Source organism: Lissotriton vulgaris, chromosome 4_1 (assembly GCF_964263255.1).
Source record: "Lissotriton vulgaris chromosome 4_1, aLisVul1.2, whole genome shotgun sequence".
In the NCBI taxonomy this organism is placed as follows: Eukaryota; Metazoa; Chordata; class Amphibia; order Caudata; family Salamandridae; genus Lissotriton; species Lissotriton vulgaris.
The window spans coordinates 543571228-543587865 of NC_141691.1; the positions used below are offsets into that span (position 1 = coordinate 543571228).

Consider the following 16638-nt stretch of genomic DNA (forward strand, 5'->3'; position numbering starts at 1 on the left):
ATAAAAGTGATAGGAAACAAGTGTTTTATTCTATTGCTATTTAATTGCTTCTTTTGTAAAATGCTGATCATATAATAAACTTGTGAATTTTGGATGGCACAATATATTGACGAATAAGCAAATTCTGTATGTAGGAATGTAGGGCTGGTTAAGTAACTATCAATACCAGCCTCAGATGTCACCACTAGAAAACAATAAAAAGGGCAGAACGAGTCGCCATTCTCCTCTGGTGGTTTGGTTAAATGCAGGGCGTGGGGGGAGAGTCTGAATTGGTACTGAAGGTCACTTCATATCCCAGGAGGCACAACCAATTTACAAACTTTACGATTCTGTATGGTCCCGTTATTTGCCATCTGTGTCCACTGGCGGACTCGAAGCGGCGGAGGTCCATGCGGTAAGTCGTGAGGGGGTGCACCATGAGTTACCCGCATCGGGTGACACCAACCCTAGTGACGCCACTGAGTCTCTCAAATCTGTACCTCATAGAAGAATGTGAACGATGTACAACTAGGTCATACCTCCGTATTAAGGGATGTTCCCGATGTAGATTTGAAATCCAACCCTGGAAGAAAGATGGACACTCTCACGCTCTCTGCCCTCACACATGAGAGACTCCTCCTCCTAGGGGACTTAAACTACCACTTTGACGACCCCCTGAACACTGAAGCTCAGGAAATCAGACAGGAGCTAGCAGCCATACAGATGCTGTTAAAATCAGAAATGCCCACTCATTGCCAGGCTCATCTTTTGGACCCTATCTACGCTAATTGGGATACTTTGACCGTAGCACCCCCAACTCCTGTGATTTGGTCTGACCATTTTTTAGTCTCATTTCGGGTAGCGGTCCCGGATATTGGACTTCAGAATAGGACAACCATTTCTAATAAACGCAGGAAATGGGCTAAGTTTTGCCCAGAGGAATTTAACAAAATAATAGAATCCGGAGGCCCTCTCGAGGGCGAGGAAATTGAATCTGCCTGCGAAACACTAGACCTACGAATCCAAAAGGCGCTAGATCACACAGCGCCATGGACTCGGAATGCGCCAGTAAGGAAATCCAAATCTTCCCCCTGGTTCAATACTGAACTATGAGGACAAAAAGCCACATGTAAAAATTTAGAGAGAAAATAGCGGAGGTTCTATTCGGAGACAGAGCCAAATATAAGAAAGGCTTAAAAGACTATCGTGCCCTGATCCAGAGAACCTACTTTTGCACCAGAATTAAGAATGCGAACAACTCCATGAAGGAAATGTTCCTAGTATATAGGGAACTATCTGATCTCGCCCCACTGACCGCCCCGATAAGAGGATCAGTTAGAGCCTGTAATCAAGTAGCAGAGTTCTTTGCCAGTAAAGTAGACAAAATCTATGCGGCTTTTCCGGAGGCAGCTAGAGTAGGCGATGAGAGGGTGGAAACTTCCCCTAACTACACAGAACAGCAACTGCCTCTCAGCATTTCTAGTGCCCTCACGGGAAATAATATGCCATATAGCAGGCAGCATTAAATCAGGATCACTGAATGACCCAGCCCCCCAAAAAAAACTATATGGCAGCTTAACCACTCTGGAGCCATACATCAGTCACCTACTTGCTCTCTCATTTGCATCAGGACAAGTCTCTACACTCTACGGAGTCTGCCCTGCTGTCCTCAACGGAAGCCCTACGGAGATATGCGGATGAAGGCCAGACAGCGGCACTGATCCTTTTGGATCTTAGTGCCGCTTTCGACACTGTAGCGCATCACACACTGCTGCAGTGTCTTAAAAAGGGAGGAGTGAGAGGCAAAGCATGGGAGTGGTTGGAATCATTCCTTACAGGCCGCAGTTTCCAGGTCGCACAAGGACAGTTCAGGTCCAATGAAATAAAACTCAAGCAGGGAGTCCCACAAGGCTCCAGTCTCAGCTCCACTTTATTTAATTTGTATGTGGCCCCTGTTGGAGTGATCACAGACAAATTTGGGGTTGAGACAGTGTCGTATGCAGACGACACGCAACTGATTGTGACGATGACGCAACCAGAAGAGCAATGTGCGGCAAATTTCATGAGCTGCATGCAGGAACTGGCAAAGTGGATGGCGGACAACTGCCTCCGTCTTAACGGAAATTATGACAGAGGTACTGATCGTAGGCAAATCTCCATCAGTGTGGACCTCAGCGTGGTGGCCGGACGAGCTGGGTGAACTGCCCACACCCAGCAATCTAGTGAAAAACCTAGGAGTTTGGTTGGATAAAAACTTATCCTTCAACCACCAGACCAAACAAGTGGCAGGCACTTGTTTTGGTACACTACAGGTCCTTAGTAAAACACTGGACCCTATGCCCATTCCGGTATGCCAGACCCTAGTCCATGCCCTGATAACATCCAGGCTGGACTACGGAAATGTACTATATCTAGGGGCCAGCAAAAAATGTGTTTCTAGACTGCAACGTATACAAAATACGGCGGCCCGCCTGATTCTTCAACTACCCAGAATGGCATCATCACAAAAAGCTCTGAGAACACTTCACTGGCTCCCTATTAGGGAACGGGTGATGTTTAAGGCCCTCTGTATAGGACATCGGATCCTCCATGGGAGAGGCCCTGGGTACCTGCATAACTATCTTAAGCGGTATGAGCCAATCCGCCAGTTAAGATCCTGTGGCACGGGGCAGGTACAGGTCCCGAAGGTAAAAAGAGCAAGAATGGGTAGAAAATCCTTTAGAGCCTTGACTGCGAGGTTATGGAACAAGCTGCCAGAAAGGCTGCGCTTGGAAAACTCGGAGCTTATATTCTGTAGAGAGCTTAAAACAATCCTGTTCCCCAAACCTCAGTGCTCCAAATAGGTCCTCTCTTCACAATCGGAATCAAACACTAATGGAAACAACAGCAGAAACTAGCGCGGGGACACACCTGCTGGTGTAACCAAGCGCTTTATAAAATATTTACAAAAAAAAAAAAAAAAAGTTAGCATTGTTCTTGACATTGGTTTTCTTGTCCCACAAGGAAGATGGCCTTAACCCATTCTAGTAAGTGGTTCACTGTACACTTCCTGTATTTGATATGCAAAGGCAGGGCTCAGAAAATATTATAGATCAAAACAAAGCTCAGTTTCTATCAGACAACGTGTAGACTACACACAACAGTTTTTAACCTAGTATGCATTTAAACAAAGATAAATGTTCCCATTCTTGCATCGATGATGCTTAACGTTAAACCAAAGTTCTATTCTACACCTTCAAAGAGATGGTAACTCCCTGTTTTTCGTCCAAAGGCCACACTACCTGTTTTTCGTCCGAGGCCCATTTTGGGACACCTGCTATGTGAAAGTTGTAAGTCTGGGCCTCCCACATCTGCTACATATCACCAGAATAATTAACGCATTCCTCACCAGTGGATCCATTTATCAATCTTCTAAACATGGCACTATAATGTATATGCAAAAAAAATATGACGAGGGGCACCCGCCCTATGATGAAGCATGACACCTCTCGGGGTGTGTGAGGGCAGCACGAAGAAAGACCTGTCTTTCCCCTTCACTCCTTCCCTTCCCCTCCAAAACCCCCCCTGTCACATAGGAACTGCATATCTTTAACTACTTGTCTCATTTGGGAGCTTATGTGCAGGACCTCACAACCCAGCTCTCAGTCCCCGCCTTTTCTTGGTTAAAAACCATATGTAAAAACAACACTCAATTGAATCAAATGTCTTCTCATTTGCCATTGGAACGGGATTTCTTAGTGTACAAGGAAGCATAAATACTTTAACAGCTTTAGGGATGAGTGCGGGGCAGAGGATGTATGAAGTTACTACGTGGTCTTTACACCGCACTACCATTACAACGCTGGTTTTACAACACAAGTCGTTACCACGACTTGTGCTGTAGGGTGCTGGACTTAGAAATAGTAAGATTTACTATTCCAACACCAGCCTATGTACAGTAGGGAAGGTGTTGGAATAATAAATCTACTATTCCTTAGCCTAGAGTGCCCTCCAGCGCAAGTCGTGGTAACGACTTGGGTTGTTAAAGCTGCGTTGTAATTGTAGTGTGGTGTAAAGACCACGTAGTAATGGATGTTCCCCGGGGCAGATGTTAGGGTGGGCCAGAACCACTGCATTATTTCATTTAAAAAATGTTACTGCCATACAGTGGGCTATCTGCCCCCTTAGGGCCAAATTGGAGCAAACCTCCTGTCTTTTCCAGGGGGAAAAAGACTGGTTTGTTTCTTTTCTGAGGGTGGGGGTTTGGTCAATGCAAGAATGCAACAGCTGCACTACTTTGGACTTTCTACCCCCAGGATCATATTTGATGCAATCTCCACAATTGGGACAAAACTGGGGAAGAACATTGGCCCATGCCCGGGGGAGGGGGCGGGTGGGTGGAGTTCCTCCACCTGCCCCACAATAAGGCTGCATACATGTAATCTCCTGTTTCTAGTGGGCTTTCTGCCTCTTCGGGGGCAATTTGGGGTAATTGCCCCAATCTGCCCCTGGCAGGGGCAGAAAGTATGTGCCCTTTTGTGGTGAGGCACAGCCATGCCCATGGTGGGCAGTCCTTTTCTCAAGGTGTCTAGTGGACTTTCTGCCCCATTCCCCCCAGAGGGACAGATTGGGGGTAAACAACCCATTTGCCTTCGGGAGGGGAAGAAAGACTGTCACCATATGTTTAGCAGGGCATGGCCATGTCCATAGAGCGCAGCCCCCACACCTATATTTATTTTAATGTACCCTGGCATCTTGAGAGGGGCAGAAAGAGTGTCTGGCCAGTGGCCGACATATGCACCTAAACTGTTAATGATCTTATCTTAGAATTAGTAAACATTTTCATATGACTGGACCTCAATATGTATTATTAGATTTTCAGTTAAGCAATTTTAAGATTGAATCAATCACTGTGGAGTGAGTGAGTATAAGCCTAGTTGAGGAAATCTATGGCTCATAGAATCTACCAAGTCAATCATATAAATAAGAATGTCTTGTTGATTAAATAGACAATTAAAAAATTTCAGAAACCACCAGTTAAAGATAGTATTTTAAAATAAACGGCATGGATGGTATGCAGCAATTGAACCAAATGTCATATGTTTTGTTTTAGGTGTCTCCAGAGTTGCAGAACGAAGTCCTCATGCGCCTGCTGCAGACGGATCCTGATATAATTGATTACCTCCTACGGAGGAAGTTTAAAAGCCCCTTGTAAGTTTTGTCATGAGTGCAATGGGATGGAGTAGCTTGTAGATACCCACATGCTACACATGCTGTATCTATGCAAATTGCAATAATAAAATATAAATACATCCTGGAGTACACAACATATATTAAAAATGAAAGATGTGTTCTGCAGTTAACGTTTGTGCCTGAGATAGGTGATTTATAAAATCAATGATGTAATAGATGAGAATTTTGCAATGGAGTTTAGCTATAGTGGAGGTGCAAGTTCTAGAATTAGTATTAGGCTGAACCTTAGCATTAGGGCATTAGTGGACAAAAGGGAAGCTAATATTAAGTGTTAAAATTAAAGCGTATTAATGATAGGGATTTACTTTAGAGTTAAAATTAGTGTTTGAGATGTAGATATTCATTCTGTACATGGTATGTTACTGAATACTTGGCAATGTAGTTTTATAATGAAAATGTTTCAAAGTAGGGTTCGTCATTCCAATATTTCACTTGAACCATTAGTCTTCAAATCCATGTAGATCCAAACAATTAAATTTACTTTCATTACATTTTCAATTTTGAGGGGGCAGTGAAAGTTGTGGATTGTCTTAATCACTCCACTTCCCAAAAACACAAATCCCTGAAATTGGATGAAGACTTCTAAGGAATTTCAGTAGCAGTTGAAATCCTCAAACTTGTCACGGAATGCTGTATCAAAAGAATCCACTGACGGAATTTTCTCCACCATAGTAATAGTATAGTGAAGGAAATGTAGCCAATTTTTTCTCCTCTGGGTTAATCACTTTTAAATTGAACCTGTAACCAAAGCCTAACTGTCTTCTCAAAAAGCTCTTCTATTAATCTTTTTTGCAGCATGTTCACATGGTCTGAGGTACTGAAACGAGAAATGGAAACACATGTTAAGACATATTGCACTTGTATTTTTGTAACCTTGATTCTTTTAGACAGTAATCGTCTCCCCATCATTCTAAAGAATAAATAAGATAATATCAAAATTAAAGAGGTGATACACTAATAAGTTCATCTGAAACTAGCATAGCTCACTAAGCATGGTACAATAATGAAGGAGCACATGTTACAGTAGGTTTTGCTGTCATTTTCAATGTTTGTTATCTTGACTCATGCAAAGGTATTCTTTACCTGTATTGAAGTGGTTTGTAGTTGTGTAGTGATTTTTACTATCATTTTGTTCCATAGTGCTCGACCTCAATCCCTACATGTGAATGTGAACCATTCTGATCCACCCTTTCAAAACAGTATTCTATTCCTTTTCAAAAACATTTTTTTGTGGGTAGAGCTGCCCTTTAGTTTAAATATTTGTTTTATTCCTTAGCAAAGCCTATATTTAGTAAACCTTCACTATGAAATCCTTTAAAAGAGTATCTCCTAATGCTGGATGTTACACCACTGCCTTTCTTGACTTCTAACATCACTTTTTCAAAAATTATTTTCTCATCATAAATAGTCATTTTGAGATGGAGTTCCTTCTAAGTTCTTAGTTCAAATTTTATGGATTTTTACCGAGCTTGTTTAAAGATTTCAATGCCAGTGTCTTGATTGTTTCTAATTCTCAGTTGCTGGCAAAAAGTAGTTTACATATTTGTCTGCTTTTCCTATCCTTCTCACCAGCACATCTTAACAACCCCCTACTTCTAAGACCATTTATTTATTTAAAAATATTTTTTATAAATAATACATACATATGGCTTCATGTAAATGTAAATGTAGTTGAGCTTATATAGCGCACAGCTACCCGCAGTGGGTTTCCCGGCGCTTGCTTAGGGAACCTGTCCTGGTATTCCCCTGTGAGATAACCCCCGGCAGGGTATCCACAAGGTGAAAGCCAGGCATCCCGCCGCGAGGGGCCGTTGTGGAGATTAAGCAAGCTATTGCCCAGAGTCACAGAGTGTGAACCCGTGAGTTGAGAAGGCACCGGAGCGAGAATTAACGAGTCCGTGGAATTTTTGAGCCCAAGACCCGCCGAGGCGGGGAATTGAACCCTGGTCCAAGGCTGATCTCAGATTCCGGGTCTGCCGCCTCTAACCCCTGAGCCACACTTCTCCACACTTTCATGATGTGGAGGAACTTCAAACTGTTTCTGTTTTCAATACGTCCTGCACTTTTCTACTGTATATTAACAGATGCGGCAAAGAGAATTACATTTTGCCCAGAAGGATCACACGCATTAATTATTTCACAGTATCTATACTTAGGAAATGCTCAATCCTTTTGGAGATAGTGTAATTACACCATTCACAGATGATTGATAAATCCTCAACCATGCCTATATAAGATTTTTCTACCTGAATCATAAAGTTATGTAAACTACAATCATCATTTGCTTTCTACAAGTGAGGCACAATGCCTCTAATTGTTCAGGAAATTTCTAAAGTCTTGAATCTATAGTCCAGTTTCACAAGCAATTACAAAGATTAAATGAGTTAGTAGAAAATTAAAACAGTGGGCCCAATTTACAAACTGAATTTTATATGAGATAACGTAGTACCACAGTAGCACAACTTACATACTACAAAATGCAATTCACTCCAACCCAGCCTTGGAGTACGTTAAGCACCAAACATAGTCAAACACCGGTACTGCAACACACTCCAATTGCAAACAGTGAAGGCAGGAAATTACAAAAGACCCTGTAGGGAATACAGTTAAGTACATTTAATTAGTTTGAAATTTAAAATTATAATTGCTATGATTTTTTTGGGGGAGGGAGGTGAGCCTGTCCCTATAACGTTTGTTTTTTAGTCAATTTCAGTGTTTTGTAAAATGATATAAATTGTACTACAATTTAACCTATAACACAATGCAGTAATACACATTTCTACAAGTGGATAGACTTATTTTATTCACACATTTATTCTTAATGTACATTTTAGAAGTAATAATTAACAAATCAGCGTAAGGTTAATCTTTTTTATAAATGCAATACAACAATACCGCAATACCACCATGAATCCATCATGATTCCAGGAACACACCCAAACCTGAACTTCTCATTGGATACAGTAAGTCTCCACCCACCTACATTGGAAATGAAAAGAAAATTGGTCAGAAAATTGTCCAATGCAATATATGCAGTCAAATTTGTCAAGAAGTATGAGCAAGAAGTATTCACTAGGCATATTCTCTATTTGAAAACACCTGGAAACTCAAACATACAAGGAGGGATCACAGTATGATGGTAGAGAGGGAAGGTAATGCATCATCCTGAGCAGCTGGTCCATCTGTCGGACTCTTACCACCTAACCAGATGATTCCCATCCCCACTGTTCACCAACACTGCAAGACATGGCTACTCATTGTGGCAAACACCATATGCCAGTTGCATTAACAATTTCATCTTTTGCCTAGGTTATGAATGCTGTTAACAATCACAATTATTAATGTTGTCTTCATCTCACTGTTCCATCTTATGTTCCTCTTTAAACACAACTAGGGATCTGAAAAGCAAATATAGAATACATTTACCTTAACATGTCATACTATTATATTACATACTATAAACAAGTGAGTAGCTCCAGAAGTTGGTTATGTCTGTGTGTCAGAGGCCGTGCAACTGAGTATGGGTGTATAAATAGGTCAAGAGGGGCTGCACGGGTGGGTGACTGGTTATTTGAGACGTTGAGTGGATATGTGAGTGAGTTTATCAGTGCCTCTGTGGGTGTGTCCCTAGCTGTGTTGGTTTGTAACTGTGTATGGTAGTGACTGGATTGGTGTCTAAATTGGTATGTAAAGGGCTGTGTGGATTGGTAACTGGCTGTGTTAGTGGATGTTTAGGTGTGCAGCTGTGTGTGGAAGTGGCTTTGTTAGTGTTGGACACATAAGTGCTGTGTGGGTGTATGAGTGGATGTTTAAATGCATGTGTCGCTGTCTGACTGGGTGAGTGAGTGGCTGAATGGTTTTGTAAATAGGTATGTGAGTGACTGTATGTGTGGGTAACTGGGTGTATGGGTGTGTAAGTGCATGTGTAACTGATTTTCTGAGGCCCGGGTACATGAATGGCTGTATACATCTGTGAGTGGGTATAACAGTTCCTGTATGGGTTAGTGAATGACTATGCAAGTGGAAATATAGGTGAGTAAATGGGTGTGTGAATGGCTTTAATGGGTGTATGACTGAGTATGTCCGTCACTGTCTGGCTATATGAGTGGTGGGTGCTTTTGTGGGAGTGTAACTGGGTTTGTAAGTACCTACCTGGCTGTGTGAGTGGGTGCAAATTATATATTATTAAATTACATACTGTAAGTGACCACTAACATCTAATTTCAAACACCTTCATTCATTCTTACTGGCTTAATAAAATAACTATTTTCAGTATAGCAATTCATCTTCCTCCTTTGCTGCTCACTATTTTTTAGATAATGTTCTCATCTAACCCCTTTCTATTTTGCCTTTTACTGTAGTGTCCAGAAGCTACACATTTCCTATCAGCTTATATACACTCATATGATTTCTTTTTAATATACTTTTTATTATAATACAGCCTAATTACTAGACCAGTAAAATCTATTTGCCGCTGTCCACCTTTTATTTTAATATCTGTTAGCATCTGTATTCCACTGCAAATCTCAAGTAGAAATATGGCAATCCTCTTCCACTCAATACAAAAGTACCAATAATGAATACTCTTCTCACTGTGCTCTCACTCATACTCCTGTACTTAGCAAATTACAGACTTCCTTTCATCTTTTTTTTGTTACAACACTTCTAAATGGTCTCTATTTTCTAACCCTTTCCATGTTTCCTGTAGCAAAGCCCAATTTGGTAGGGTTTTCACTGATTCACTGTGGTCCTCAGTGCAGGCTCCTTGTGAATCTGGGGAGGATCTGCAGATGCCCCTAGAAGTATTCAACAATCTACTCTTTATGCTTTTCACCTATGTTTTATTTTGTAAAATATTGTCAATCACGACATACATGGACATACACTGAGCAATTTGTGTTCGCTAGTCTGCTTTTCAGTTTCACTCTGCAGTATCTTTTGTTCCCACTCCCCAAACTTCTTAGCTCTGTTTCCACAGTAACCATGTTTCCAGCAGTCTCTGCCTACAAGTAGGACAGAAGACTTTCTCTAAACAGCAGACTCGCCTCATATTAAGTGCAGCAGGTGTGGTTGACTGTTCTCAATTCCAAGCATATCCCAAGCAATATAATTTTTTATTTTTAAAGCAAATCAGAGTTAACTCCTTTTTTCTTAAAGTCACTACCTAATTTTAGTCCCTGCACATCTCCACCAGCCAATCAAATATGTTATTTTATATTTTACTTGCTACCTTCCAATGTAACTGCCTTTCATCTTCAAAACTGACTCATACTGCTGCAGCCCTATCCTGTGTGCTACTCCTGCTTGTCTCCAAAATGGTCAGAGTCTGGATTGTGGGCCATAGTTTTGTGTTTTGGGGCAGAGAGAGTACAAGAAACAATGGCATTAACAGGGATCTCGGTTTAACTTATGTAGACGTTATTTGGATTGGCCGGAGAGGGTTAAAGTGGCACCAATTGCTGCCTTTGGCTGAAGGCACTTTGTATTGCCAACATCAAGACCTCATGATTGTGCACTGTGGTGGCAATGACCTGGGTACAATTACTGGGGTAGGGTTGGAAATCGTAATGAAGGATACCTCAGGTAAATTAATGTCACTTTTCTCACATATTGGGTTGGTGTTCTCCAACGTTTGCCAAATATAGAAATGGCAGTGACCAACCCAATATTGTCTGCAGATGGAGAAAACCAGGAAACATGTCTATACAGCTGTTTCTGCACTTCTCTGAGACCACAACATGGACTCTATATAACATATGAACTTCCACTTCGACATGGTTGGAATATATCAAAAAGACAGAGTCCATTTCACAGACACAGGTTACAGGGTGTTCCTCAACAACTTAAAAGACTGCATACTGTTCTATGTGTAATTATCATCTACACACCATAAATACAAAGGGTCTCTTCAGAACCATCCCTTTTCCCAATCACTGGTTATTTCTGCTATCAAATCCTTTTTACAAATTTCTCACTTGGATCTGCAGATCCATTGCCAATCCTAAGCCAAATAAAGGTTCCATCGGCTATGTTGCAGGAAGGTCCGGGGATTTTTTCCCAATCAAAGCACACATTTAATAAAAAACAACAACACATTTAATACAGACATATCCAATTACAATTTATATACTTGTATCAGTGCCTGTCTGTTGGTGTGGGAGTAGCTCTGTAAGTTACTGTGCGGGCGTGTAAGGGGATATATGGCTGTGTGAGTTCAGTTTCTTGATCTCTGAGTGGGTGTATGAGTGGAGGTATGGGTGTGTGAATAGGTGTGTGTGTGTGTGAGTGGTTGTGTGGATGTGTAAGTCATGTGTGAGCCTGTGAGTGTGGGTGGGACTGCCTGTGTGGGTCTATAAGTGGCCTTATGTGTTTGAGAATGTCAGACTGGTTGAGTTGTTGTGTAACTGACAGAGTGTTTTTGTTGGTCTGTGAGTGGGTGATTGAGTGGTAGTGGGTGTGTGGGTGGATATGTGGGTCTGTGAGTGAGTGGGTGTGTGAGTGGTTTGTGGGTCTGTGAGTGGGTGTGTGAGTGAATGAGTGTATAATTGGTTGTGTGGGTGTGTAAGTGGATGTATGGATTTCTGAGTGGTTGTAGGGGTGTGTGAGTGGCTGTGTGAGTCTGTGAGTGGATGTATGAGTGGTTTTGTGGGTCTGTGAGTGGGTTTGTGAGTGGCTATATGGGTGTGTGAGTGGTTGCATGGATGTGTAAGTGGGCGTGTTGATATGTGATTGGCTATGTGGGTCTGTTAGTGGGTGTGTGAGTGGTTTTGTGGATATGTGAGTGGCTGCTGGTTAGCTGAATGGGTGTGTGAGTAGCTGTATGGGTGTGTGAGTGGTTGTGTGGGTCTGTGAGTGGTTCTATGGGTCTATGGGTCTGTAAAAGGGTGTGTGTGTCTTTTCTAATTGGGGTCTTGATCTTTGTATCTACCATAGAATCACATGGGCCATGCTAAGCACCATGGTGAATTCGCAGACATTCGCACATGAAAAATAAAATGTATTTGGACCATTTTATTGCCCATGAGGGGTCCTTCAGAGACCCCTCCATCAGTCCCAATGGGTCAGGATATATATATCCTGACCCCTTATATCCTATTTATACATTAGTCCTCCACCCCTGGGTACAGAGGCCCAAATCACAAAATGGCAGTTGCAACCTTTCTCTCATGTTGCAGCCAGCCAAACACGGCATTGCTGTTAGCTCATGAATCTGTAGATCCGTGTCTCTAGAGATACGTAAATCTTTTTTCTTTAAGAACTCCAAAACTACTGAACAGATTTGCACCAAATTACAAAAAATCACTCTTTCAAGATCTAGCTTTCTTCCAAATTTGGTGTAATTCTGTTTAGCGGATCGGGCCATAGTCATGTATAAAATCCCTATGGGAAATTGCATGGGGAAATGTATTTCGGGACCCCTCCTTTCTCTCGGCCCCCACTTAATCACTTAATAGATCACCCCGAAACTAACCATGTGCAAACTAGGCAGAAGAAAGTACTTTCTTGTAAAGTGTCATGGAGTTTTGTAAAAAACAAAAAATGCATCTCCTATGGAAAGATTATCCTAACGATAACTACCTAGTGGCGACCACCAAAACACTATGAAATTCACCAGTTATAGTTCTCTCTAGTAACTATAACTTGTGTGCTAAGGAAACTTTAACTCATCATTGATGTAATTTCAAATTTTGCAATGATGTTATAAATTATGTTATAGAACATTGAATGAGTTGTATAATTAGCTGTGTGTTGCGAGGGCGTGAGTTATAGTTGTCATTAGGAGGCTTACTCCACTGGGATTGAATGGGCGAGTTGGTCCAAGGGAAAAAAGCCCCCTAGGCCAAACAAAACCCTCTACTTTTTAAAATTATAATCGAGGGACTCTCACAAGAGTCCCTCAAACCCAACCATCCACATATACAAATATTTTTGATCCTTAACCCTTTCGATGCTGATGACGAGCTCAGCTCGTCATCACCCACGGGTGTCGTGTGCTGATGACGAGCTGAGCTTGTCATGGAAACAGCAAAATGGTAATTCCCAGCACAGGAGGGGGAAAACGCCTAGCAGCCAAGGTGTTAATATCTCAAAACCTACTGAACGGATTTACACTAAATGACAAGAAGGACACTTTCTGGACCACAATCTAGCATCCTTACAAATTTGGTGTCATTTTGTTCAGCAGTTTTTGTGATATTGCTTTCCAAAAAAGTCTGTGGAAAATGCATGGTTAAATTTGGTGGTGAAGACATGCATGTATATTCGTAGATGCAAATCCACACTGATATAATGAATAGCAATAAAACAGAAGATTTAGACAGAGGTGTTGTGGTAAATATATGTGTCTGTGTAAATATACATGTGCATATTTAACTTTATGAAGTGGGCCCATAGAGTCAGTACAATCCCAAAGTCCAGAGGTGTGGTGTCAATCAAAATAAAGTATGTCACTCACTGTCTTATCTTTTAATCTTCCTTTGATATGACTACCATTAAGTGCCTCACATGCATTGAGCTTGGTAAAACTTGTAATGTTTCCAAATTGTCCATAAGAGATTACAACTGCAGCTAGAGGAGGAACCTGCTCTTGACTGTGAATAAAATATACCCTAATGTAGATTTTCTACTTTCACCGTTTCTTCTGTATTGCCCACGTCTAAAAAAGAAAAGGCTTCATCAATTTCTTCATACTTCCTACACGTGCCACTAAAACTTGCAACATTAATCACCTTCTTATAATACATGGGATCCTGCAATCCCTAAATAACAACATATCTCTATTTCCTTATTCAAGGCGACTTATGGCATACCTAGGCACCTGTAATAAAAAAATGACAAAGCTGCATAACTGCCATAAATTATTACAGTTGAGCGGCTATGTCATATATCTTATTACAGTTGAGTTATGATGTCATAATGTAGGTGCCGCAGCCAAGGGCAAAGGCAGGACATGGAGCATAATTAAACTTGTTTATAAATAAAAAAAATAAACATGCCTTTTCCTTCTTTTGCTCTGTTTGTGTTGACGCACAGTGACTACCAGAGAAGAGATGTTTATGGCAACCGTTTTTTTCACACACATTAGGTAATTCTAGTAAAAATAAAATCAATCTGCGTGTTTCTTAGGAGCCTGAGCTGCAGCACCCTTTTTTAAAAAAAAACAAAAAAAACACTCTGACATGTTACCCTGAATCTAACATCTTTAAATAGCAATTTCTTTGGAGTGTGTTTAATTTTGCACTGGGTCTCTAAACCGGTCCTGGAGGGCCGGATCCATGCCAGATTTTTAAAATAACTACATGTATCTCAATGGGGATATGCAAAAAATCTGGCATGGATCCGGCCCTCCAGGACCGGTTTGGAGACCCTCATTATACTTTTATTCTTCATGTTTGGAAAAATCCTGTTTCTTTTATATGGAAGAACAATGCACTAAGGATTTAAGTGGTTTGTGGGAAAGGTGATGGTGTGACCATGTAATATAAGGAGTTAAGTACCCCTTATCATCCATTATGAGGATATTGCAAGTCACCTTGGAGTTGCAGACCTTTTAAGGTAACTCGGACTTCGGCCTCATTCCTCCCTATGAACTTCCTGGATGACTTGCAACATCCCTACAATGTATGGCTTCATCCATTTTATTATTATGAGCATGTATAGTTACAGGCTCAGAGAAATAAGGCCAGAAATCGCACAATGTGCTGAATAAACTAAACCATTCCATGCTAGGCTTTTCTCCTTCTCATATCCACTTCATTTCAACTGCAATCACAACCTCTGACATTCATGTAATGATAGCCTGTCAAAAAAATGCATATTGTAGATGCGCTTTGTCCAATTAAAATTCATATTCTTTCCGCTGAATGGGAAACTAGATTGGACACAGGAACACTTGCTTTTATGCTGCTCAGGCAGCCTGCTTGCTACATGACTGCCCTGATGCTTCTGAAGATGAAAACAAGAAAAAGTAAGGAAAGAAATTCAATCATTCTTCACAGTTCTGTTCATGAATTCAAATGAGAATGACACTTACCAGTGGACTCATCAGCAGTATTCCTTTCACACTGAAAATAATGCTTCTAAACAAAAAAGGCTTATGCAGTGTCAAGTCAAGTCAAAGTCCACTTTATTCGATTAATTAAAATCATAAAAGTATTCTACAACAAATATCATACGTTCATATATCTTAAAAACAGTTAATACAGTATTAAACAGTAGATAGAATTTAAAAAACAAGTTAAAAAGGCATTATTTACACAGAATTCTTTGCAGTTTGCACTCAACATTACAGTAAACATGAATTCAAGTATCTATCCTCAGTTGTGAATCCAATCTTAACCTTGATCTCTTACATCTAACAGATGCAGCCAAAAAACTAGCGGTGCAATACATAATCAAAGGGGAATGCAACATCTGTAAATATAACAGCGCAAGCTTGTACTGCGTGAAGCCCAACTCCCTCAGAATTGAATTTAAATATCGAGTACGGGGTTCGTGATAAAAGGAACAGAAGAACAAAAAATGCGCATTATCCTGAGGGGAAAAACCATCACATTTGCATGGGGACGAGTCCTCGAGCTTACACCAGTCTTTCTCGTCCCGCAGAACCATATAATTTTGGTTAAAACGGAATTTGGACAGTAGCCACCTATGAAAAGAATTAGTGACCACTGCCAAATCATCTATGCTATTTTCTCTTTCATGATACCTGCATGAGATATTATCTCAGGACCAGGATGAAGAAAATAGAATCCCCTCCCTTCCAAACAAATAAACATTGCGTGCTTCGTGTGGACATAGTTCCAATCGGGCAAACGCGGTGTAGGTAACAGTCGAGATATAACAGCTTACTCGTGCATTACGAATGGTGTTTACAACAGATTCCTTTGCATAGCAACCACCTCCGACAAACAGTGCATTGCATTGAATGCAAATAACTATAGTAACAATGTCCTTGGATATATTTTGCCTCATGATTAACTGTCTCATGATCATTATCGGGCTTGTTGTTGCAAATGGCCTTAAGGACAACACAGGGCATTCTCGAGTCGTAGCTCAGAACATTATAATGAACGGAGACACACAGCCAGTTGTTACAATGTAATACGTGCAAGATGCGCATTAATTTACCTTCGAGCTCCGACCTTTTTGTTGCTAGTTATTTTTTCTTTCTTTTCCTCAATTTTCATGTTGACTTTAGCTATATTTGCCAAATATCTTTCCTGTTTTTATTTTCCACTACTTGAATCTTTGTCTTCAGCTATTTTGCTTTGCTTCTATTATTTGTCTTTATCAGAATTCAAGGCCTACTAATTGCAGATCATTGTACAAAACATATGTTAAAATTCGTTACCGTGATAAGTTCCCACTTGCAACATGTGCTTATGACTCACAATGTCCACAGTAATGCATATTCAAACTAATGCG

General features: G+C 40.8%; 1 protein-coding gene across 1 annotated transcript in view; it reads left to right on the forward strand.

Moving 5' to 3' along the window:
- Positions 1-16638, forward strand: part of LOC147722214 (rho GTPase-activating protein 6-like) — a 787911-nt gene that overhangs the window by 693120 nt on the left and 78153 nt on the right. Inside the window, exon 11 of the mRNA XM_086964682.1 lies at positions 5072-5169. Within this exon, the coding sequence (XP_086820808.1) occupies positions 5072-5169 (98 nt within the window). The remainder of the gene's footprint in view (positions 1-5071; positions 5170-16638) is intronic.